This window comes from Aegilops tauschii, chromosome 5 (genome assembly GCF_002575655.3).
Source record: "Aegilops tauschii subsp. strangulata cultivar AL8/78 chromosome 5, Aet v6.0, whole genome shotgun sequence".
Lineage (NCBI taxonomy): Eukaryota > Viridiplantae > Streptophyta > Magnoliopsida > Poales > Poaceae > Aegilops > Aegilops tauschii.
Genome location: NC_053039.3, coordinates 92,521,623 through 92,546,261, shown reverse-complemented (window position 1 = coordinate 92,546,261; position 24,639 = coordinate 92,521,623). Strand labels below are relative to the sequence as shown.

The following is a 24,639-nucleotide window of genomic DNA, read 5'->3' as shown; positions in this document are numbered from 1 at the left end:
TCAAAATCCTAGAGGCCTGAGTCATTTCCAATGAATGATCAACCCATTTGCTGCCTATAAGGTGTTCACTTCTGAATGACTCGTTATAAATTTGATGGCACACTAAACAGCAATTATTGAGATTCAAAACACATTTACTGAGCAATATGCAGACCAGATGATCGCAGATGTATGCTTCTTGGTTTTCTTTAGTCTGCTGTGCAGACTACTTCTGTTTGGAAATACAAGGTGCATTTCAAATTCTGGTGCAAAAGAAAGTGTGATTTTCCATCTCTTTCCCTAAAGAATATGCTACCTTTACTTGGTGTCCCTACATGGATACACTGAATAATACTTCAGGGATAATTAGGGGCAGCTTAGTCCTTTTCAATGTTTCCTTGGTCTAAGTGCAAGGCAAAATATGCTCTGTATTTTCACGGAAGGAGTAATTTAGATGCCATATCTGATTGATTTATTTGTATAAAATATAGCTCAAGTTAGATGATCTTACTGTTTTGTAACGGACTTTGCGGCTTCAGGTGTCTCTGCTTAATTTGCAAAATTTTAATCAGAGCTTCACATAGCTATGTGTTAATTTGCTCATTTTCCTGTGATTTTTTAAGGTATTTATTTTGATCTGCACGAGAGTTGATATTATGTCTGTCCAACTATTATACTCCATGGTATGCTAGATTAATGAAAACAAGAACTTGCAGAACCTTTAATATGAGGATGACTGACAGAGACATTATATATGCTGCTTCTAGTAAGTACAAAAAATCCCTGGGTTCCTTCACACCGATGTCAACTAGACTACACATGATCATATTAACTATCTGGCTACATAAATATTGCAGCAGCATCGCCACGAATTCAAAAGGAACAACATCATCTTCAGAGTTCAGTACCATCTTTGATTCTGATGGTGAGCTGAGCTTAACTGGTCACTTCATGCCAATTTATTCAGAAGGACAAACTTGATGAGGACTTTTGTACTGTTCAAAGTTGATACATCAACCTATCAAAGCCTGAGATTCAAGTCTATCTTACTTTGTTCTGATGGTTGTTGGTCTGAAGGTTGGGTCCTCGCTCTGAAGCTTCCTGGCCATGTTGAGTTCAGCACCTCTTCGCAGGGAATTGTTGCCCAGGTCATCCCATCTTCATGAAACCTTGGTGCTGTCCTGATTTGTGTTGGCTGGCTGGACTTCTGAATCACTGAGCTCTGGCTAACTCGCAGGGACTGCACAAAGGCGGCGTGCGCCTCGAGAGGCAGCCCCATCACCATCCTCTGCGCATGGTAGGAGCGCTTGGCTGCGCTGCGCTCCCTCTTGTGGGCGTTCTGGTGGCCGCCCAGCGCCTGTGAGCTGAAGAACTTCCTCATGCAGAAGTTGCATGAGAAAACCTTGTGTGGGGCAGCAGAAGGCTTGGGCTCAGGGTCAGGCTCAGGCTCGGAGCAGTTTGCCGCCGCCTCGGCCGACCCATTTGCGCCGACCGTGAGGCTCAGCCACGACGCGCCGTCGTCCTGGTCGATGGTAAGCCGCTCTGGGCTCCCCTTGTTCACCGATGATGCTTCGTCTGCTCGCTCCATATCCTATCATGAAACTGTCTCCTGCTTCTCCCTCTAGGCCTGCTTGCGGCTCATGGGTGGGTGGTGCATCTCTTCCAGTTCGCAGTTTGCCTTATAAAGGGGGACGAGGTTGGGAGGTGCATGGAATTTTTTTCTGGCTAATAATTGAGGCTTGTGGGGGGTCTTTGTGAGGAATCAGGAGGTAAAGAGAACTTCGTCTGGAGTTAGTGGATCTCTATCTTTATTTGGTTATCTCTTCTTTCTTTCTTTCCTACCTGGCTGGCCCATTCATATATCATAGTGGTGCTACATATCCCAGGGCAAGGCAAGGGAATGCATGCTCCCGTCATCTTTTCCTCTACTTGCCTTGGTGACTTGATATCTAGTTTCACACCATATATGCCTGCTGCTGTGTGTACTCCTACTCTTTTTCCAAAAGAGACAACAAGAATCACAGTACAGGGCATGAGGTTTCCATGACAAGCTTTCCTCCATTTGCAAGCATGCCTGACACAGCACAGGTGCCCATTTGACTATTCGGCAGGTGGGGTGTTGAAAGCGATCTCACATTAATAACAAAGTCATGAATCTTGTTAGGATTGTGGTTGAGTCGAATCAGGAAAGCCCACAGTTTGGGGCTCTAGAATGGTGGTTAGGTATATTTAGGTTTTCCCGCAAAAAAAAAGGTATATTTAGGTTAGGCCACAAGAAGCAATCCTATATTATTGGTTCCTGAACACTGTTTGACAGATACTGTTGCAATAGTTGTGTACAATCTTTTCATTCACCCTCTATCTGTACTACAGCTACTTTTTTTTTGGCAAACTAACTGCTTGCACTGAAAGCATGATGGTTAGGTCAGAACTCACAACAAGCAATGTCAATAGACGCCAACAGCTGATTTCATCACTATTCTGAAGACTATCTATCACTCAAAGATGGTGCTGGTAAAAACATACATCCTTTTTGCAACTCTGTCAACAATATTATAACAATCTGATCTGAAAAGCGAGAAGTAACACAACAACTTTGAGTCAGAACGGTGAGGCCGATAGTATTGTTTTATGCATCGTGTCATCCCCTCCAGAGCCAATAATTGACTTGTATATACGCTGTGGAAATAGTTGTGGCCATATGCTGTTAACTTGTTGGGCATCATCACATTTGTTTGCTTTAGTGGGAGACTGTTGCTGTCACAAGTGCACCGGAAGAGGTCCGCCTGTACTTTTTAGGTAGTCTTTTGTGTGGGGATGGAAGCTGAGTTCTTGCCATCTTGCTGCTTTCCCTGTGTTTGCGCAAGTGTGGTTGTGGTGGTGATGATGTTAGCATTGGGATGCTTTTTATTGGGATGGAATGGATAGAGCTTACATTTGATACTGGGTCAACTTGATGAGGATAGAAAAGGAGAGGCACCTAGGCTCCCTTCCACATAGTTAACCATATCTGCAGGGGGCAGTACCAACATGCGTCGCCCTCGGCCAGATATGCAGATCTATGTGCATTTTCAAAGCGCAATTTATCAGGGACCTGTTTGGTATCTTGTTCCTTTGTTGTTTGTCCACTCTTCTCCTGTGTTCTATTTGGTCATCACTACTAGGGATGGTTCCTGATCACTGCTTTTTCTCTGGCCTCAACAGGGAACACATCGCTTGTTCGCAGCTGTTGCAAGTGCTATGCTGATCTCATTCCAGGTATCCAATAGTACACAATCTGAATGTGATGGTGAGAAATCCTATTTATTCACATATTCCTTTCTTCACAGGGAAGGCTGCCCAAGCACCCCAAACTGATTAGACATACATATTGGAAACCAGCCCATGCACACGCACATGTGGTAAATTAGCTTAAGCTTTTCCCACATGCATCTTTTTTCTTTCTTTTGAAAAGGAGGTTAAGACCCTTGGCCGCTGCATCATTGTGATGCACACAGCCATCTTTTTTGAAGTTGATGCAAGGCAACGAGGCCAAAAACATCAAGATGTAAATATAACACATACTACTGAGTCATCTTCTTCCACATCAACGCCTTCAAGAATGGATACACGCCCGGCCGGAGACGGCCATCCGTGTCTCCTAGCGGTAAAAGACAAAGAAATAACTTTTCCTTGCAGTTCCTTGCGATGGTTGATCACTGTTGTCTGCCATTTCATCTACTGGATTGATGACCCATCATACATCGCACTGACGTTGATGATGATAGTAGAGATGCATGCAGCCATGGAAAAAAGGGTTCCTACTTTTGATCATGTTTGGCCGCAACAGGCACCTAGGGGCTAGGGCGTCCTGAATGATACCTCATACAGGTCTAGAAGGCAGGGGAAAGAAAGAAGGCGAGAAAAGGGTAACATCAGGATCAGGTGGCGACGTGCAAGTCTGGTGCTGCCAAATACCCAAAGTACAGAGTGGTTGGCATGAGTGCCAGAAACAAAATGGAATTTATCAGGCCTGCCTCCACGACAATGCTACGTTGATGCCAACTCGATCCTGTGTCCACATTAGCCGGTATCTCTCCGGCATGGCCCGTATCTTTATGGCATGACATTGACATCGTCACTCCTCGCAAGGTTGGGCAGTAATTTTTTTCTGTACCAGTTGTTACATTTGATAAAGGCAACCGAGAAGTCTTTCTGTCGAGGAGCCATATAAAAACGTTGGACAGTAACTTTCAGCAGCTGGCTGCGTTTGTTAAAGGCAACCGAGAAGTCTTGTTGTCCGATCTGGTGTCGCGAGGTGGAATGATGATGCTTTGCACATGCAGATCTCTGAGGACTGGAGTTTCTGATGGGGATAAGCTGGTGGATTGATTGGGCAACTAATCGCAAGGACGGAGACTCGACAGACGATACTTCAGAGTTCAGACGCCACATAGAAAAGGTTCTAAAAGCAGCATTCGTTTCGTATTGGGCTGCATAACTTCAGATAAAATATTTTATGACTACATACTGCGAACATGCATGAACAGACTGCATCATGCGTGTAGAGTTAGTTTTATGACTAGTAGTTATGTGTTGGTCTTTTGAAGAGCAGCGTTAGACAAGGTAATTTGATGATAACTTGATGCTCACTGAACTTCAGAAGAACACCGGTGGAGTGAAGTTGCACAAGGGAGGAGATCATCAAGAAGCTGTTAGTAATGAGGAAGAATCACGGAAAAACCCGTAAGAATGATACTAATCAAAAAGACCTGCTGATACCGAAGGGCAGTGTTAGCCATCACAACATTCTCATAACTAGAAAGCTAATGTTTTTTTCGAATACGCACGAGTGTGCGTATCATTCATTAAAGAGAGGGGTGTGTGTGTGGTGGGGGGGGGGGGGTGTGTGTGTGTGTGTGGGGGGGGGGGGGGGGGGGAGACTCCCCAAACATCCACACGGGCTACAATATTTACACAAAACACTCCCGACTCCACCGTGCATTAAATCATACTACTCACTGTCTGTCCGCTCACTACCTAGCTCTTCAAACACTCTAATGTCATCTTTAAACAAGCCAGTTTTTGCCCAGAGCTTCCCTTCTTCTAGTAGCCGCTCTTTGACTCGTGGCAGAGAAACCGGTGCCCCGTTGAACACGACGTCGTTTCGATGCTTCCAAATTGTCCACAAAGCGAGGATGCATTTTGCTCGTGTTGATTTTCTGCATGTCGGATCATGATCCTGCCTCAAGCACCAAGCACTCAAAGATTCATTCTGGAGTGGCTCCAGCTCATGAAGCCCTGTCGTCCTCCCCATCTCATGCCAGACCTGCCGTGCGAACACACAGCCAAGCAGTAGGTGTTGTAGTGTTTCCTCATGTTGGTCACAGAGGGGGCACGCGTCCTGATGAGGTAGCCCTCACCTGGCCAAACGGTCCGAAGTCCAACATCTGTTTTGGATCGCGAGCCAAAGGAAGAAGCGACAGTGAAGCGGTGCCCTTGACATCACCCTCGTCGACGAGGTGGCCAGGAGGCCACACATCCATGCGCGCCAGCGGCTCCCAAAGCCAAATCTCTCGAGCACCTCGAGCATAAAGGGTCACTTCACCGTATCAAATGCTTTGGTGATATCAAGTTTGAGCAAGACGGAAGGTTGACGGAGTGCATGAAGCCGCCTAGCCGTGCATTGCACGAACATGAAGTTGTCATGCAGAGATCTCCCACGCACAAACGCGCTTTGGTGCTTTTCCGACAAGTCTTGGCATGTCCTCTGCTAGTCTGAGAGCGAGAGCTTTGTCGAAGATATTGATGTCACTATGCACTAAGCTCACCGGCCTGAAATCTTTGATGTCAAGGGCTCCTTCCTGTTTTGGCAGTAACGATACCAACGCCTTATTTATCGCCGCGAGTCCACGCATGTCGCCTCGATGAAAATGGTCGAGCGCCCTCATGAAGTCTGCTTTTACAATCTGCCAGCAGGAGGCGTAGAAACGCCTTGTGAAGCCGTCTGGGCCTGGAGCCTTATCGAGCGGCGTTGCCTTGATGGTTTTCTCCACCTCCTCCATGGTGAGCTGAACCTCTAGGTGAGATAGGTCGTACGAGGGCAAGTCCAGGAGATCGAGGTTGATGGATGCTGTTCTGGCATTTGAATCTCCCAACAAGGCATCGTAGTACGCGTCCACCACCGATGATATATCTTCCTGGCCTGTTATGATCTCATCCTGGTGCAGGCTCAAGATGGCATTTTTCCGCTGTCTGTATGCTGCATGCTTGTGAAAGAAACCTGTGTTCGCGTCCCCTTCCTTCAGGAAGAGAAGCCGAGATCGCTGCCGGTCTATGGTTCTCTCGAGGGAGCATAAGCCAAGAAGCTTCTTTTTCAACAGCTTCCGCAGGTCGTGCTTCGTGGCCTTGAGTATACGCTTGTCAGCCGCCGCGTCCAAGCGAGCAATCAACTCCATAGCCATCGCAAGTTGAAGCTTGATGTTCCCAATCCAGCGATCGCTCCAACTCTGAAGGGCTTTCGCCATCGCCCTCAGCTTGCTATCCAACACTAAGAACGGGTTGCCATCAGCCGATACAGATTGCCACGCCTGCTGTACTACTTCATGGAACCCGTCCACCTTAGTCCAAAAGCTCTCAAAACGAAACCGGCGGCCCATATGGAACTCCGCGTCCAAGTCCAGCAGGAGTGGGCAGTGGTCCGAGATTGATGTACCAAGGGTAGTGAGTAGATTTGCTGGGTAGCCATCCTCTCAAGTGTTCGTAGCAAAGATGTGATCAATTTTCTCCATCGTGGGGTTTAGCCTTTCGTTCGACCACGTGTACCTCCGCCCGTTGAGATAGAGCTCCTTCAATTCCAGCCTGTTCAGGAGGGCTCTAAATCCTGCCAACATTCGCCGATTGATATTGGCATTGTTTTTGCCTTTCGCGTTGACGATGAGGTTGAAATCACCCGCCAAGACCCACAGACCGATATGTAAATCTCTGATGTCTACCAGCTCCTGGAGAAAAGCAATCTTCTCCGCATTTCCTTGCGGTCCATAAACCCCTGTGAGCCACCACATGGGTGCTCCCTCCTGTTGCACCAAGGCCGTGACGGCATTCTCTGAGATATGGTGGTTGGAGATTGACACCATTGAGGCATCCCACGCTAGCAAGATTCCCCCACGCGTGCCCACCGCTGGCACATAGTAAAAGTTTTCAAATTTATTACCAAGGCAATGTTTCACAATTTCCGGCGTAACCACCTCTAACTTAGTTTCCTGGAGGCATACAATGGCGACCTTTGCCCCCTTGATAACCCACAAGTATAGGGGATCGCAACAGTTTTCGAGGGTAGAGTATTCAACCCAAATTTATTGATTCAACACAAGGGGAGCCAAAGAATATTATCAAGTATTAGCAGTTGAGTTGTCAATTCAACCACACCTGGATAACTTAATATCTGCAGCAAAGTATTTAGTAGCAAAGTAATATGATAGTAGTGGTAACGGTAACAAAAGTAACGGTAGCAAAAGTAATATTTTTGGTGATTTGTAGTGATTGTAACAGTAGCAACGGGAAAGTAAATAAGCAAAGAACAATATGTGGAAAGCTCGTAGGCATTGGATCGGTGATGGAGAATTATGCCGGATGCGGTTCATCATGTAACAATCATAACATAGGGTGACACAGAACTAGCTCCAATTCATCAATGTAATGTAGGCATGTATTCCGAATAGTCATACATGCTTATGGAAAAGAACTTGCATGACATCTTTTGTCCTACCCTCCCGTGGCAGCGGGGTCCTAATGGAAACTAAGGGATATTAAGGCCTCCTTTTAATAGAGTACCGGAACAAAGCATTAGCACATAGTGAATACATGAACTCCTCAAACTATGGTCATCACCGGGAGTGGTCCCGATTATTGTCACTTCGGGGTTACCGGATCATAACACATAGTAGGTGACTATAGACTTGCAAGATAGGATCAAGAACTCACATATATTCATGAAAACATAATAGGTTCAGATCTGAAATCATGGCACTCGGGCCCTAGTGACAAGCATTAAGCATAGCAAAGTTATAGCAACATCAATCTCAGAACATAGTGGATACTAGGGATCAAACCCTAACAAAACTAACTCGATTACATGATAGATCTCATCCAACCCATCACCGTCCAGCAAGCCTACGATGGAATTACTCACGCACGGCGGTGAGCATCATGAAATTGGTGATGGAGGATGGTTGATGATGACGACGGCGACGAATCCCCCTCTCCGGAGCCCCGAACGGACTCCAGATCAGCCCTCCCGAGAGGTTTTAGGGCTTGGCGGTGGCTCCGTATCGTAAAACGTGATGAATCCTTCTCTCTGATTTTTTCTCCCCGAAAGCAAATATATAGAGTTGGAGTTGAGGTCGGAGGAGCTCCAGGGGGCCCACGAGGTAGGGGGCGCGCCCTCCACCCTCGTGGACAGGGTGTGGGCCCCCTGGTCTTCATCTTTTGCAAGGATTTTTTATTATTTCCAAATAGACGTTCCGTGAAGTTTCAGGTCATTCTGAGAACTTTTGTTTCTGCACATAAATAACACCATGGAAAGTCTGCTGAAAACAGCGTCAGTCCGGGTTAGTTCCATTCAATCATGCAAGTTAGAGTCCAAAACAAGGGCAAAAGTGTTTGGAAAAGTAGATATGACGGAGACGTATCAAATCCCCAAGCTTAAACCTTTGCTTGTCCTCAAGCAATTCAGTTAATAAACTGAAAGTGATAAAAAAAACTTTTACAAACTCTGTTTGCTCTTGTTGTAAATATGTAAAACCAGCATTCAAGTTTTCAGCAAAGATTATGACTAACCACATTCACAATAACTCTTAGGTCTCATGTTTACTCATATCAATAGCATAATCAACTAGCGAGCCATAATAACAAATCTCGGATGACAACACTTTCTCAAAACAATCATGATATGATATAATAAGATGGTATCTCGCTAGCCCTTTCTGAGTCCGCAAAACATAAATGCAGAGCACCTTTAAAGATCAAGGACTGACTAGACATTGTAGTTCATGGTAAAAGAGATCCAGTCATACCCAATATAAATTAATAGTAATGGATGCAAATGACAGCTGCGCTCTCCAGCCAGTGCTTTTTAATAAGAGGGTGATGACTCAACATAAAAGTAAATAGATAGGCCCTTCGCAGAGGGAAGCAGGGATTTGTAGAGGTGCCAAAGCTCGGTTTTGAAATAGAGATAAATAATATTTTGAGCGGCATACTTTCATTGTCAACATAACAACCAAGAGATGGCGATATCTTCATGCTACACACATCATAGGCGGTTCCCAAACAGAATGGTAAAGTTTATACTCTCCCTCCACCAACAAGCATCAATCCATGGCTTGCTGGAAACAACGAGTGCCTCCAACTAGCAACAGTCCCAGGGGGAGTTTTGTTTGCAATTATTTTGATTTAGTTTGCATAAAGCATGGGACTGGGCATCCCGGTGACCAGCCATTTTCTCGTGAGTGAGGAGCGGAGTCCACTCCTCTTGAGAATAACCCACCTAGCATGGAAGATACGGACATCCCTAGTTGATACATGAGCTATTCGAGCATACAAAACAGAATGTTTATTTGAAGGTTTAGAGTTTGGCACATACAAATTTACTTGGAACGGCTAGTAGATACCGCATATAGGAAGGTATAGTGGACTCATATGGAATAACTTTGGGGTTTAAGGGATTGGATGCACAAGCAGTATTCCCGCTTAGTACAAGTGAAGGCTAGCAAAATACTGGGAAGCGACCAACTAGAGAGGGACAACAGGCATGAACATGCATTAAAATTAATAAACATTGGATGCAAGCATGAGTAGGATATAATCCACCATGAACATAAATATTGTGAAGGCTATGTTGATTTATTTGAACTACATGTGTGAACATGTGCCAAGTCGAATCTCTTAAATCATTCAAAGGAGGATACCACCCCACTATACCACATCACAACCATTTTAATAGCATGTTGGCACGCAAGGTAAACCATTATAACTCATAGCTAATCAAACATGTCATAAGCAACTATGATCTCTAATTGTCATTGCAAACATGTTTATTCATAATAGGCTGAATCAGGAACGACGAACTCATCATATTTACAAAAACAAGAGAGGTCGAGTTCATACCAGCTTCTCTCATCTCAGTCAGTCCATCATATATCGTCATAATTGCCTTTCACTTGCACGACCGAGCGATGTGAATAATAATAAGAGTGCACGTGTATTGGACTAAGCTGGAATCTGCGAGCATTCAATAAACAGGAGAAGACAAGGCAATATGGGCTCTTGGTTAAATCAACAATAATGCATATAAGAGCCACTTCAACAATTTAATTATGGTCTTCTCCTATCGACCCCCAAAGAAAAGAAAAGATCTAAAACTATTTACACGGAAAAGCTCCCAACAAGCAAAAGAAGAACATGAAATATTTTTGGGTTTTCTTTTTAATTATTACTACTACAGCAAGAAAAGTAAACTAACTAAAAGCTACACTATTTTTTTTGTTTTTCTTAAGGTTTATCAAACACACAAGAAGAAAGCAAGAAAAATAAAATAAACTAGCATGAATATTACAGTGAAAAAGTATGAGCACCGACATCCAGCAATGAGTGTGTGAACATAAATGTAATGTCGGTGGGAAATACGTACTCCCCCAAGCTTAGGCTTTTGGCCTAAGTTGGTTCATTGCCACGGATGACCTGGCGGATATCCATAGTTGTAGCTGGGGTCGTACTGAGCTGCGACAGTTATTGCCTCCTGAGCTGCAGCGTGGCGGCGAGCTGCCTCCGCTCTCCTCTCGTACTCATCTGCCTCCTCTCTGGTAATAACATATCTTCCTTTTGCCTGATAATCAAAGAAGGCAGGAGCAGGGAGAGTAATACGGACAACCCTACGTCTGTCAAAGATTAAGCGATACCGGAGAGGTGATTCATTTCTCTCGATAAACTGGTGGTGGACCATAGCATTATAGCCTAAATAAGTAGGAGGCAACTCAATATCATCCTCACGAACGTCCACACCAAGAAAATCAGCTAAGCGGGTTGCATAAATTCCTCCAAAGAAATCTCCATTAAATCTATTATGATGCAACCTACGTGCAACAATGGCTCCCAAGTTATAATTATGCACCTATCTATGAAGAGAGCAAAATAATGTATAGCAGGAAAACGAATGCTCCCTATGGTAGCTTGTGCTATATCTCTAGATTCCCCCACAGTTATACTAGCAAGAAAATTTCTAAATTCAGATTTGCGAGGTTCACTAGCACTACCCCATTGTGGAAGTTTGCAAGCAGTGGTAAAATCCTCTAAGTCCATAGTATAAGATTTTTCATAGAGATCAAACAAGACAGTTGGAGAATTACGTGAAGAAGAAAATTCAAACCTCCTCACAAAGGAACTAGTGAGATAGTGGTACTGGCGGCATTTGTCTGCCTCGAAGCTCACAAGATCAGCGTTACGCAAATATGCGTTAAATTCTTCCTTGATTCCCGCTTGATCCATAAAGTTTTCTGAAGGCCATTCACAAGGCCATAATGGAGCGTCCCTTGGTGGCTCATCGTCAGCATCACGCATTGCAAGCCTGGGTCCTTGCTTCCTTGAAGAACCACCTTGGAACATTTTCCTAAGCATATTTCTTACTCTGAAAAATTTCTGAATTTTTTTAGTAACTTCAAAATAAAAGTGAACCAAGCTCAATAAAATTGATAGCAACTACTCCTACAAGTGCCTAGAGCCTATATCAAGCATTAGAACTACTTGGAACCATATAAATTTGACATGCAAGCTCAAGAGCATGGTCACCTAGGCAGCACAAATTTGCAATGAATATAGCACTAGAACAAAAACTAATTGGACCAATGGAGGAGTCACATACCAAGGAACAATCTCCCCAAGCAGTTTTGTGAGAGGTGCTTTGAGCAAGGAGATCGAAAATCGCAGCAAAATGAGCTAGAACTCGTGCTTGGGCTGGATATTGGTGTTTGTGGAAGGAAGAAGGAATGTGTGGGTGCAGGAATAAGTGGAGGGGAGCCACCATGGGCCCACGAGGTAGGGGGGCGCGCCCAGGGGGGTAGGGCGCGCCCTCCACCCTCGTGGCCAGGTGCTTGCCCCTCCTGCTGTGTTCTCAGTGCCAGATATTCTCAAATATTCCAAAAAAAATCATATTCCATTTTCAGGGCATTTGGAGAACTTTTATTTTTGGGGTATTTTTATATTGCACGGATAAATCAGAAAACAGACAGAAAAATACTATTTTTACTTTATTTCAACTAAATAACAGAAAGTAGAGAGAGGGTACAGAAGGTTGTGCCTTCTAGTTTCATCCATCTCATGCTCATCAAAAGGAATCCACTAACAAGGTTGATCAAGTCTTGTTAACAAACTCATTCCGAATAACATGGAACTGGAGAAATTTCGAAAAACACTATGTTACCTCAACGGGGATATGCACATCCCCAATAAAAAGAATATCATATTTCTTCTTGACAGTAGGAAGAGGAAATTCAAAACCTCCAAAAATAATCGATGGAATTTTTCTAATAGAATTGATACTGTGGACCTGAGGTTGTTTCCTCGGAAAGTGTACCGTATGCTCATTACCATTAACATGAAAAGTGACATTGCCTTTGTTGCAATCAATAACAGCCCCTGCAGTATTCAAAAAGGGTCTTCCAAGAATAATAGACATACTATCGTCCTCGGGAATATCAAGAATAACAAAGTCCGTTAAAATAGTAACGTTTGCAACCACAACAGGCACATCCTCACAAATACCGACAGGTATAGCAGTTGATTTATCAGCCATTTGCAAAGATATTTCAGTAGGTGTCAACTTATTCAAATCAAGTCTACGATATAAAGAGAGAGGCATAACACTAACACCGGCTCCAAGATCACATAAAGCAGTTTTAACATACATTCTTTTAATGGAGCATGGTATAGTGGGTACTCTTGGATCTCCAAGTTTCTTTGGTATTCCATCCTTAAAAGTATAATTAGCAAGCATGGTGGAAATTTCAGCTTCCGGTATCTTTCTTTTATTAGTAACAATATCTTTCATATACTTAGCATAAGGATTCATTTTGAGCATATCAGTCAATCGCATACGCAAAAAGATAGGTCTAATCATTTCAGCAAAGCGCTCAAAATCCTCATCATCCTTTTTCTTGGATGGTTTGGGAGGGAAAGGCATGGGTTTCTGAACCCATGGTTCCCTTACTTTGTAGTGCTTCCTAGCAACAAAGTCTCTCTTATCATAACGTTGATTCTTTGATTGTGGGTTATCAAGATCAACAGCAGGTTCAATTTCTACATCATTATCATTACTAGGTTGAGCATCATCATGAACATCATCATTAGCATTTTCATTAGGTTCATGTTCATTACCAGATTGTGTTTCAGCATCAGAAATAGATATATCATTTGGATTCTCAGGTGGTTCAGCAACAGGTTCACTGGAAGCATGGAAAGTCCTATCATTTTTCTTTTTCTTCTTTTTAGAAGAACTAGGTGCATCAATATTATTTCTCTGAGAATCTTGCTCAATTCTCCTAGGGTGGCCTTCAGGATACAAAGGTTCCTGAGTCATCTTACCAGTTCTAGTAGCCACTCTAACAACATAATCATTTTTCTTACTATTCATTTCATTGAGCAAATCATTTTGAGCCTTAAGTACTTGTTCTACTTGAGTGGTAACCATAGAAGCATGTTTAGTAATGAGTTTAAGTTCACCTTTAACATTAGCCATATAATCACCCAAGTGCTCAATCATAAAAGCATTTTGTTTTAATTGTCTACCAAAATAAGCATTGAAGTTTTCTTGTTTGACAATAAAATTATCAAACTCTTCCAAGCATTGTCTAGCAGACTTATAGTGAGGAATATCACCTTCATCAAATCTATAGAGAGAATTTACCTTTACTACCTGTGTCGGGTTATCAAGACCATGAGTTTCTTCAATAGGTAATGGATTAATATCATATGTTTCTTCGACAGGCGGTAAATTAAGACCATGTATATCTTCAATAGGAGGTAAATTCTTAACATCTTCAGCTTTAATACCTTTTTTTTTCATAGATTTCTTTGCCTCTTGCATATCTTCAGGACTGAGAAATAGAACACCTCTCTTCTTCGGAGTTGGTTTAGGAATAGGCTCAGGAAGTGTCCAATTATTTTCATTTGTCAACATATTATTCAATAGAATTTCAGCTTCATCCGGTGTTCTTTCCCTGAAAACAGAACCAGCACAACTATCCAGGTAATCTCTGGAAGCATCGGTTAGTCCATTATAAAATATATCAAGTATTTCATTTTTCTTGAGAGGATGATCAGGCAAAGCATTAAGTAACTTGAGAAGCCTCCCCCAAGCTTGTGGGAGGCTCTCTTCTTCAATTTGCACAAAATTATATATTTCCCTCAAAGCAGGTTTTTTCTTATGAGCAGGGAAATATTTAGCAGAGAAGTAATAAATCATATCTTGGGGACTACGCACACAACCAGGATCAAGAGAATTGAACCATATCTTAGCATCACCCTTTAATGGGAACGGAAATATTTTAAGGATATATAGGTAGCGAGATTTCTCATCATTAGTGAACAGGGTGGCTATATCATTTAATTTAGTAAGATGTGCCACAACAGTTTCAAATTCATAGCCATGAAAAGGATCAGATTCAACCAAAGTAATTATATGAGGATCAACAGAGAATTCATAATCCTTATCAGTAACACAAATAGGTGAAGTAGCAAAAGCAGGGTGAGGTTTCATTCTATCATTAAGAGATTGCTGATTCCATTTAGCTAATAACCTCTTGAGTTCATATCTATCTTTGCAAGCTAAAATAGCTAAAGTAGCTTCTTTATCAAAAACATAACCCTCAGGAATAACAGGCAAGTCTTCATCATCATTTTCATCAATATAATCAGTTTCAATATTTTCTTTCTCTCTAGCCCTAGCAATTTGTTCATCAAGAAATTCACCAAGTGGCACAGTAGTATCAAGCATAGAAGTAGTTTCATCATAAGTGTCATGCATAGCAGAAGTGGCATCATCAATAACATGCGACATATCAGAACGAATAGCAGAAGCAGGTTTAGGTGTCGCAAGCTTACTCAAAACAGAAGGTGAATCAAGTGCAGAGCTAGATGGCAGTTCCTTACCTCCCCTCGTAGTTGAGGGATAAATTGTTGTCTTAGCGTCTTTCAAGTTCTTCATAGTGACCAGAAGATATAAATCCCAAGTGACTCAAAGAATAGAGCTATGCTCCCTGGCAATGGCGCCAAAAAATAGTCTTGAAAACCCACAAGTATAGGGGATCGCAATAGTTTTCGAGGGTAGAGTATTCAACCCAAATTTATTGATTCGACACAAGGGGAGCCAAAGAATATTCTCAAGTATTAGCAGTTGAGTTGTCAATTCAACCACACCTGGATAACTTAATATCTGCAGCAAAGTATTTAGTAGCAAAGTAATATGATAGTAGTGGTAACGGTAACAAAAGTAACGGTAGCAAAAGTAATATTTTTGGTGTTTTGTAGTGATTGTAACAGTAGCAACGGGAAAGTAAATAAGCAAAGAACAATATGTGGAAAGCTCGTAGGCATTGGATCGGTGATGGAGAATTATGCCGGATGCGGTTCATCATGTAACAATCATAACATAGGGTGACACAGAACTAGCTCCAATTCATCAATGTAATGTAGGCATGTATTCCGAATAGTCATACATGCTTATGGAAAAGAACTTGCATGACATCTTTTGTCCTACCCTCCCGTGGCAGCGGGGTCCTAATGGAAACTAAGGGATATTAAGGCCTCCTTTTAATAGAGTACCGGAACAAAGCATTAGCACATAGTGAATACATGAACTCCTCAAACTATGGTCATCACCGGGAGTGGTCCCGATTATTGTCACTTCGGGGTTGCCGGATCATAACACATAGTAGGTGACTATAGACTTGCAAGATAGGATCAAGAACTCACATATATTCATGAAAACATAATAGGTTCAGATCTGAAATCATGGCACTCGGGCCCTAGTGACAAGCATTAAGCATAGCAAAGTCATAGCAACATCAATCTCAGAACATAGTGGATACTAGGGATCAAACCCTAACAAAACTAACTCGATTACATGATAGATCTCATCCAACCCATCACCGTCCAGCAAGCCTACGATGGAATTACTCACGCACGGCGGTGAGCATCATGAAATTGGTGATGGAGGATGGTTGATGATGACAACGGCGACGAATCCCCCTCTCCGGAGCCCCGAACGGACTCCAGATCAGCCCTCCCGAGAGGTTTTAGGGCTTGGCGGTGGCTCCGTATCATAAAACGCGATGAATCCTTCTCTCTGATTTTTTTCTCCCTGAAAGCAAATACATAGAGTTGGAGTTGAGGTCGGAGGAGCTCCAGGGGGCCCACGAGGTAGGGGGGCGCGCCCTAGGGGGACAGGTGCGCCCTCCACCCTCGTGGACAGGGTGTGGGCCCCCTGGTCTTCATCTTTTGCAAGGATTTTTTATTATTTCCAAATAGATGTTCCGTGAAGTTTCAGGTCATTCCGAGAACTTTTGTTTCTGCACATAAATAACACCATGGAAAGTCTGCTGAAAACAGCGTCAGTCCGGGTTAGTTCCATTCAAATCATGCAAGTTAGAGTCCAAAACAAGGGCAAAAGTGTTTGGAAAAGTAGATACGACGGAGACGTATCACCCCTCCACAACTTGGAATACTGCATTACGCCGTGCCACCGAGTTGTGGCCACACACTTTCCACACAAGGACTTTGGGTGGGTGGTTTGACATGTTCCGAACCCACACAGCCCCACACCTAGGGAAGCACGACCTACTGGCCCTCCAACATGGCCACGTCCTCGTTCTCGAGCGGAAGGCAGTTAGCGTCCCAGGCGAACAGTGCCAGAATGGCCTTCACGTGGCAATCAAGCAGTGGCTTGTCAAACAGCCTAGCGTAGGGTTCAAGCTCCTCGTCGCTAATCTGACCGCTCTCGTTCGCCAGACATAGTTTCTTGATGATGACAACTTGTTGCTTGGAAGCTTTGGATCCCTTGCCTCCCTTTGCGAGCCTGACACTCCTGCACGGGGTGGTGACTGGTGGCCGCTTTTGCCTTGGCCTCCTCTGCTGCTTCGGCAACTCTCTGCGGCAAGGCTGTGAAAGCATGGGTGATAGTGCGCATCGCAGGTCGTTGCAGAGATGAGTGACTTAAGTCGGCGGGGAGGGAGGAGTTGGAGGCGGCCTTGACTGAGCAATTTCCCCGTCCAGCACGGCCAAGGCTGGGGGTGAATTTTCCTGATTTTCCGCTGAGAGGCTAACCACGAACCAACCCCCCTCCCGCGTGCATGGGGGAGTCACATCGCCATGTAGGGTGGGCCCCGGCCTGGCCGGATCCCCGGTGCTATCCAAATCCTCCTCGGTCTCCGGGAGATCCCGCTGCGAAAAGCTGACCCCCCCGTCCGTGGGACCCGTCGCAGCGATGCACAGATCCCACCCACCAATCCGAGCTGTCGAGGAATCTCTGGTCACATCGGTCCGGTTTCCTGTCATGAGGTGCGTGGGGGTGCCAATCACGTGGTGCGACCGTGCACAACCTCCACGAGATCGCGCCGGGGAACCGTTGGGTGATGCGACCGCAGGCTCCAGAAGTCGCGTCTGATCCTCCTCGTGTCCCGGGCCATCCACCAAACGAGCGGGGGCGGGCCCGGGCGCAGCTTTGCATCGACAGGGGGCCCCGATGCTCTGCTGCAACTCGACATGTCGAAGCCTGATAGGCCCGTCAACAGCTGCAGATTCCACCACCCTGGTCTCGATTACGTCCTGAGCCACGTCCGCCATGACGCTAGAATTGGGACCTGCGTGACCATGCTGACCGTCCTCGCCCACCATTTGAATCGCACACCGCCGGGCCGGCGTAGGAGCCAACGCCGACGAGCTCGCCGGAGATCCACTCGGGTGTCCGTCTGGGCTGACACCTCCACCTAGGTGACCAGATCCCCTGCCGCGTCTGGACCCCGGCTTGTCCCGGTCGTCCTCGCGTTCCAACGGCGGCGACATCGGTGGCGGGGGCGGCGGCGGCGGGGGGCCGGGCGCGCTTGCCGGAGGGATCACACGAACAGCCGCAGCCACCTGGGTGATGGAGACAGGGTACCAGATGGCGTCCACCTCACTTTCGCCACGCAGCGCACGGCTGCTCCGCCGCCCGGGCTCCTCGACGGCGAGGATGCGCCGAGACGGGATGCGCGCTGGGTCGTCAGTGCGCAGCCACACCCTGAAGTCCGACATATCGCTTCTAGCCTCTGTAGAAGCGTCCACCTTGACGACGATGCCGAGCCCATGGAGAAGCACATTGGCGGTGCGCCTCGTCCACGCATTTGCCGGCACACCACAAAGCGCCAGCGGGACCAAGAATGGCATTGCGATGCCAGTTCCATTCGCCTGGCGCAACCAGGGCCTGAGCAGCAAGTTGAAACTCCCGGAGCCTGCGCGGCTGCGGCGGATCATCCTGTTGCGCAGCTCCGGCGAGCGGCAAAGCACGAGAAAATCCTCGGGGAAGTACTGCCTGATGGACATGCCCGAAGAATCCACCTCGAATTCCGCATGAATCATAGCCGCCACCGTCGCCAGGTCGGCGTCCTCATGCCGTCCCACCACAGTGACCACCACAGCACGGGCCAGCTCCGCCTCCATGACTTCGAGGTCCGGCCCGGTCTCCATGAAGCAGACGTCCACCTGATCCTCCACCAGGACCGGGGTGGCCGCCGGCGCGAAGGGGGCCGAGAAACCCGGGCCGGCGACGCTCTCGCACGAACCCGAGCGTACCACCTGGCTCCAAGGTCTCACGAGCCGGACGGCGCCCACAGGCGGAGGGCCCGGCGGGGAGGGGGGTGCGACCGGCGTCGGCTGGTGGCGAGGGCGAAGCGCGGGCGGGAGGCGGGCCGGATCCACCGGAGAGGAGCTGCGGGGGCGGGTGCAACCCCTGGAGATGTGGTTCTGACCCCCACAGCGCACACACCTAGTCGGGTTGGTGCAGTGGAGTGAGATGTGGCCATCGTCTTCTCCGCAGTTGTATAAGCATCCATGCAGCGAAGCAGGCAGGGTTTTGGACTCCATGGCCGGGCCGAAAGAAGCCAAGCGGACTACTTTCTTGGCGCAGGAGGCCGACGATCTTTGCGGCTCCGCACCTGCTGCCAAGGGGCTCCGCCCTCGCCCGGGGCAGGAGCAGCAGGAGAGGACCGCGGCGGCGGCGGGGGAGGGGCGATGGCCCGCGACGGTGGCGGGGGCGGGGCGACGATGAGGGAGCGGAGCCGCGGGGCTGGGGGGCCGGCGGTGGGGAGGGGTGGCCGAGATCTGCAGGGGAGGAAGGGCCCGAGCTGTCGGAAGGGGAGCCCGAGAGCTGGACCCGGCTAACCATGCGCGTCGGCGAGAGGGTGTCTGCTGGAGTCGGAGTGGCTACCGGCGCGGCGGTGTCCGTCGGAGCCGGAGTGGCTACCGGCGCATAGGAGGGGGCGCGGAGGAGAGGGGGCGCGGAGGAGACCTAAAACAATTTTTTAAACTTCCTAGAAAGCTAATGTTAACCAGCACTACTAGATTAATCTCTTAAACAAATAGATTAATATCTGAATCAGAAAATGAACCACCAATAAGGATTTCTTAATCTCTGAACCAGAAGATTTTGCTGCTATTAAAAACGCAAGCCCCGGACGTCTCACTGTCCAATTAAGCATTTATCATTTTGCACGATGTTATAGTGAGATTACCTTTGTTGGAAAATTTGTTGTTGATTCTGCTGGCCTTTCATTGTAGACACCGCGTAGTTGCTGCCATGCATAATTGCCTGGGAAATCTTTGACCGATTTCTTTTTTTTGAGACTAGGCAAAAGATTTGCCATTTTCATTAATTAAGAAGAGGGTATTGTTACACAAGTGCCGTGAAATAGCACAATCCTAAACGGATTACTCTCGCGACATTACATTGCTCAATTGCTTGGCACCCGCAATAGCCCAAATAGACATTTCTTCTTTGATGATCCGCGTGACAATCGCCACCGGAGCTGCTTTGCTCCTGAAGACGCGCGCATTCCGTTCCTTCCAAAGTTCCCACCCCACAAGAAGTGGAGAGGATAAGGCCTTAACCAGTCGGGTGTTGTTCGAGAGGAGCTCATCCCACCAAGATTTAACAGTGCCGAATTGGTGCCAAGTAGTCGTTGGAACAGCAAGCCCAAGCCAGGAGAACACCTCATCCCAAACCCGAAGAGAGAACCTGCACTTGAAAAGGAGGTGGGCAGCCGATTCTCGGATCTGGTTGCAGAGCGGGCATCAGTCACAGTTTGGCCATCCTCGGCGTTGCAGCCTATCCGCGGTCCAAATTCTGTTTTGTTTGACTAACCAGGCAAAAAATTTGCATCTGGGAGGAGCCCATGCCTTCCAAATTGAGACCTGAAAGGTCGAGAGGGTGAGTCCAGCGAACTGCGCCAAATATGCAGACTTAGCAGAGTAGTTCCCATCATTGGCGAGCTTCCACAAAATGCTATCTTTGACGCCCAGCTGGATGACAACGCCCGCGAGCTTCTCCCACAAGGCCGAGAATTGCTGAAGGTGCTCAAGCGTGAGGCCGCTTTCGGTGTCAATTTGAGCTATCCAATGGTGATCCCTCAAAGCCTGGGCAACCGTTCCGCCTTTCTTGCGAGAAATCTCAAAGATCTTTGGCGCAATGTCCTTGGGTCTTAGACCCTCTAGCCAAGATGACTCCCAAAAAATCGCTTTATTCCCATCACCAATCGTCACTTTGGTCGCAACTGCAAAAAGATCACGGTCCGCAGCCGTGCACGACGTCCCTTGCCCGTACCACGCCCTCGGGGGCTCATCCCAGTCTAGCCAAAGCCACCGAAGCCGGAGGGCAGCGACAAACTTACCGAGATTTAGAATGCCAAGACCTCCATATTCCTTCGGTTTACAAACTTGCTCCCAGTTAACCTTGCATTTGCCACCAGTCACCTTGTCCGTTCTAGCCCAAAGATAGGCTCATTGCAGCTTGTCAATTGCCTTTAGGACCTCAATCGAAAGGTCCAGCGGAGTGATGTGATAGATGGCCACCGCCGTGAGGACCGCCTTGACCAAAGTCATGCGACCCGAAATAGCAACATGCTTGCATTTCCAAGGCACTAATTTGCCAGCAGCTTGTCCTCTAGTAGCTGCAAGTGAATCCTCTTAAGTCTCTTGATCACAAGAGGCAAGCCAAGATAGCGGATAGGGAAGGAGGAACGACATGCCGGGAAGGACTGAAGAATATCGTCGAGGTCCACATTAGCACATCTGATGGGCGCAACAATACTCTTGGCGCAGTTAGTGGACAAGCCCGTGGACTCACCAAAGGAAGCTAGTATGGTGGTCAGGAATTGGACATCCTCCTTATATGGGGCACAAAAAACACCAGCATCATCGGCATACAGGGAGGCACGAATCTCCGTGTGCCTCCCGGGCAGGGGGCGAAGCTTCCCATGAGTGGTGGCTTTGTTGAGGATATGGTGTAGCGGGTCGATCGCGAGAATGAAGAGCAAAGGGGAAAGTGGGTCACCCTGTCTGAGGCCACAACCATGCTTGATGGGGTCGCCAGCAATTCCGTTTAGCAAGACTCTCGAGGATGCCGAGGAGAGGAGGGCCGAGATCCAGTCTCAAAAGCGAGTAGGGAAGCCATGATGGCTCAACATCTCCAGCAAGTAGTCCCACCTGACAGAGTCGAATGCCTTCTTAATGTCAAGCTTGAAGAGGAGCATGGGTTTTTTTGTGCGGTGAAATCTTCCGCCGAATTCCACACATACATAAAGTTGTCATGTATGCTTTTTTTATGAAAGCACTCTGGGTGATGGAGACGATGTCGTTCATGTGGGGAGCAGGCCTAGCGGCAAGAATCTTAGCAATGAGCTTGGCCACCGCATGGATTAGGATGATCGGTCAAAAGTCAGAAATCTCCCCCGCTCCATCCTTCTTGGGCACGAGAGCAATATTCGCCGAGTTGAGCTAGTGAAAATATCTAGATTGGAGATTGGAAAAGCTATTAATCACGAGCAAGATGTCATTTTTAATAATCTCCCAACAGCTTTTGAAGAATTTTCTTGTAAAACCATCCGGGCCCGTCGCTTTGTCACTAGGGAGAGCAAAGATTGCAGTCTTCACTTCCTCTTCAGTAATTGCATCTCCAAGCATGGAGAGATCATGGTCAGCCTGGGGAATGGTTGCCCAGTTGATGGTCTTTGAGAGCGGGGCACCCCTCTTCATGATCTCAGAGAAATGCGAGTGGACAATATTCTTCTTGTGCTCATGGTCCGTCACCCAGTCATTGCCCTGCTTGAGTCGGTGAATAAGATTTTTCCGTCGCCGAGCATTAACCCTAAGGTGGAAGTACCGGGTATTTGCATCACCCTCTTTGATGTTTGTGATCCGAGAGCTTTGCTTCTTCCTAGCTCTCTCTAGAACTGCAAGACCCACCACTCTCTTCTTAAGTCCTTTTCGAAGGTCCGCCTCCTCGGTGCTGAGAGACCACACATCCTGGGCCTCATCAAGGCGAAGGATGATCTCCAAGGCCATATGTAGTTGGACTTTGGCGTTGGAGAAAAGGGTTCTACTCCAACCTCGAAGTTTCTGGCTGGTCTTTTTTAGTTTGTGGAACAGCCTTAGGAAAGGATCATGGTGCTGGGAGGGCTTGCTCCATGCCTCTAGGATGACTTGCTGGAAGCCCGACATGTTGGTCCAGAAGTTCTCAAAACGGAAACTCTGCGGACGCCGAGGGCCATCATCGTTGGCCAGGAGAAGGGGGCAATGGCCAGAGAGAGATGAAGATAAGGCATGCAAGATGTGCTTGTCAAAGGTGATATCCCAATCCTCATTGCAAAAGAAACCATCTAGCTTGGACATGGTCGGGTTATTTTGCTCATTGCTCCAAGTGAAACTCCTGTTTTGTAGGTGGATTTCCTTTAATTCACAAAAATTGAGGGCATTCCGGGAACGGGTGATGCGACTACGGTTTGCATTAGAACGGTTCTTGTCTCTTGCCTGGTAAACTTGGTTAAAGTCACCCGCGACGAGCCATTGTTCTCCCAAAGGCCGCTTCTCATCCTTCATCTCTTGAAAGAATACGTCTTTGAGGTTGTTTCTAGTTGGACCGTAGACAGTGGTAAACTTGAAGGAAGTATTGAGATGATTATAGTAACTTGAGCCGAGAGTGTAGTCGCCATGGTGAACTTTCTCGACGCACATGATCTTCGTCCCACAACAGCAATATCCCACTGCGCGTGCCTACAGCCGGGCGCTGGGCAAAACCTTTCAATCTGTATCTGCCAAGGAAAGAAGCAACAGCGGCATCGACAACTTGGAGCTTTGATTCTTGCAGACAGGCCAAATGACACGCAGACGTAGAAATAGTTGAATTGACAATGGCTCTTCTGTTTGGGCAATTCAGCCCACGCACATTCCAATTAAGCACACTGAGGTTTAGACTATTCATTGGGGAAACAAAGCAACTTCAATTGAATGGAACAGCTCCAACTAGAGCTACCTAAGCCTTGCCAGGGCACATCAGGGTAGCAGCTAACAGAACCAGCATCAAACCGGTGCACTGTCAGGACCAGAACCAAGACACTACTGAAGAGATGACAGGAACAAGAGATTCAGACAAGCAACGGTCCAGATGCAATGATATCCATCACTGAAGATCAACGGCTCGGATGTGTCCTCGCACCTCCACCCAGATTAAATGCAGAACTACTGTTATGTAACCGTTACTACAGTTACAGCCGCTGAGCTGGCTCCGTCTTTATATTCTATCGCTCGAGAACTCTCTAGACAAGTCATTTTTCCCCATTTCATATCTTAGCTTAGAACCCTAGCTATTTGTACTGCTAAGACGGGGTCTCTGACCTCCGATCCATACCAATTTTTACCCCAAAACTGTTGAGATTTGCTCTTGAGTGAGAGTAATTGAGTAGATTGATCAAATTCCGCTGAATTGGCGCTTACAAAGGTATCACAGCGACAATTGTTCCTCGGCGACAGCGGACGGCGGCGAATCGGCCAGCGGAGAGCAGGAGGTTGGGGTCTCTCATAAAATCCCTCCCGTCCCTCCCTGTTCGCGGCGGTGGTGTGCTCCAGTGGCGGCGACACGTCGGCGGCGAAATTCGGGCGCAGATCTCTGAGTCGGAGACGGTTGCTAGGAGAAATTCTCCTGGTGGTAAAATTCCGATCTCTGCAGAGATCCGTGCGTCAAGGTCGCAGGAAGAGGTTCGTGTGTCCAACATCAGTGGAAGACATGGCGGATACAAGGGCAAAGGTACATATCACAATCGACAAGGTGGAGAAAGAAGTGGCAGATCTGCGGGCTGATATCGAAGGACTACAAGGCCTTCGGCAGGAGGTAAATCAGTTGAGGGCAAAGATGGTGATGATGCCAAAGGTAGAAGCCAAGCTAACAGACATGAATGCTGAAATTCAGAAGACTCTGCAGCTGATTCTAGTGAACATGAAATTGGGAATCAGAAAACAGAGGCACTTACTCCAAGCGCTCCACCTCCCGTGTGCACTGGAGCAGCTATGACCGGTATCCCATCTGTCATTCCTCTAACAGATCCAGCC

General features: G+C 46.9%; 2 protein-coding genes across 2 annotated transcripts; both read right to left on the bottom strand.

The window, feature by feature from the left end:
• Nucleotides 1–605: 605 nt before the first annotated feature.
• On the bottom strand, nt 606–1,888 carry LOC109763502 (zinc finger protein 7). The gene has a single exon (XM_020322350.4). It carries the CDS (start codon nt 1,565–1,567, stop codon nt 1,001–1,003), a length of 567 nt encoding a protein of 188 aa, XP_020177939.1. The 5' UTR covers nt 1,568–1,888; the 3' UTR covers nt 606–1,000.
• Nucleotides 1,889–21,176: 19,288 nt separating this feature from the next.
• Nucleotides 21,177–22,926, bottom strand: LOC109776888 (uncharacterized). Its single transcript, XM_020335552.1, has 2 exons — nt 22,078–22,926; nt 21,177–21,422 (listed from the first exon to the last, which is right to left on the bottom strand). Exons 1-2 carry the CDS (start codon nt 22,924–22,926, stop codon nt 21,177–21,179), a joined length of 1,095 nt encoding a protein of 364 aa, XP_020191141.1.
• Nucleotides 22,927–24,639: the final 1,713 nt, after the last annotated feature.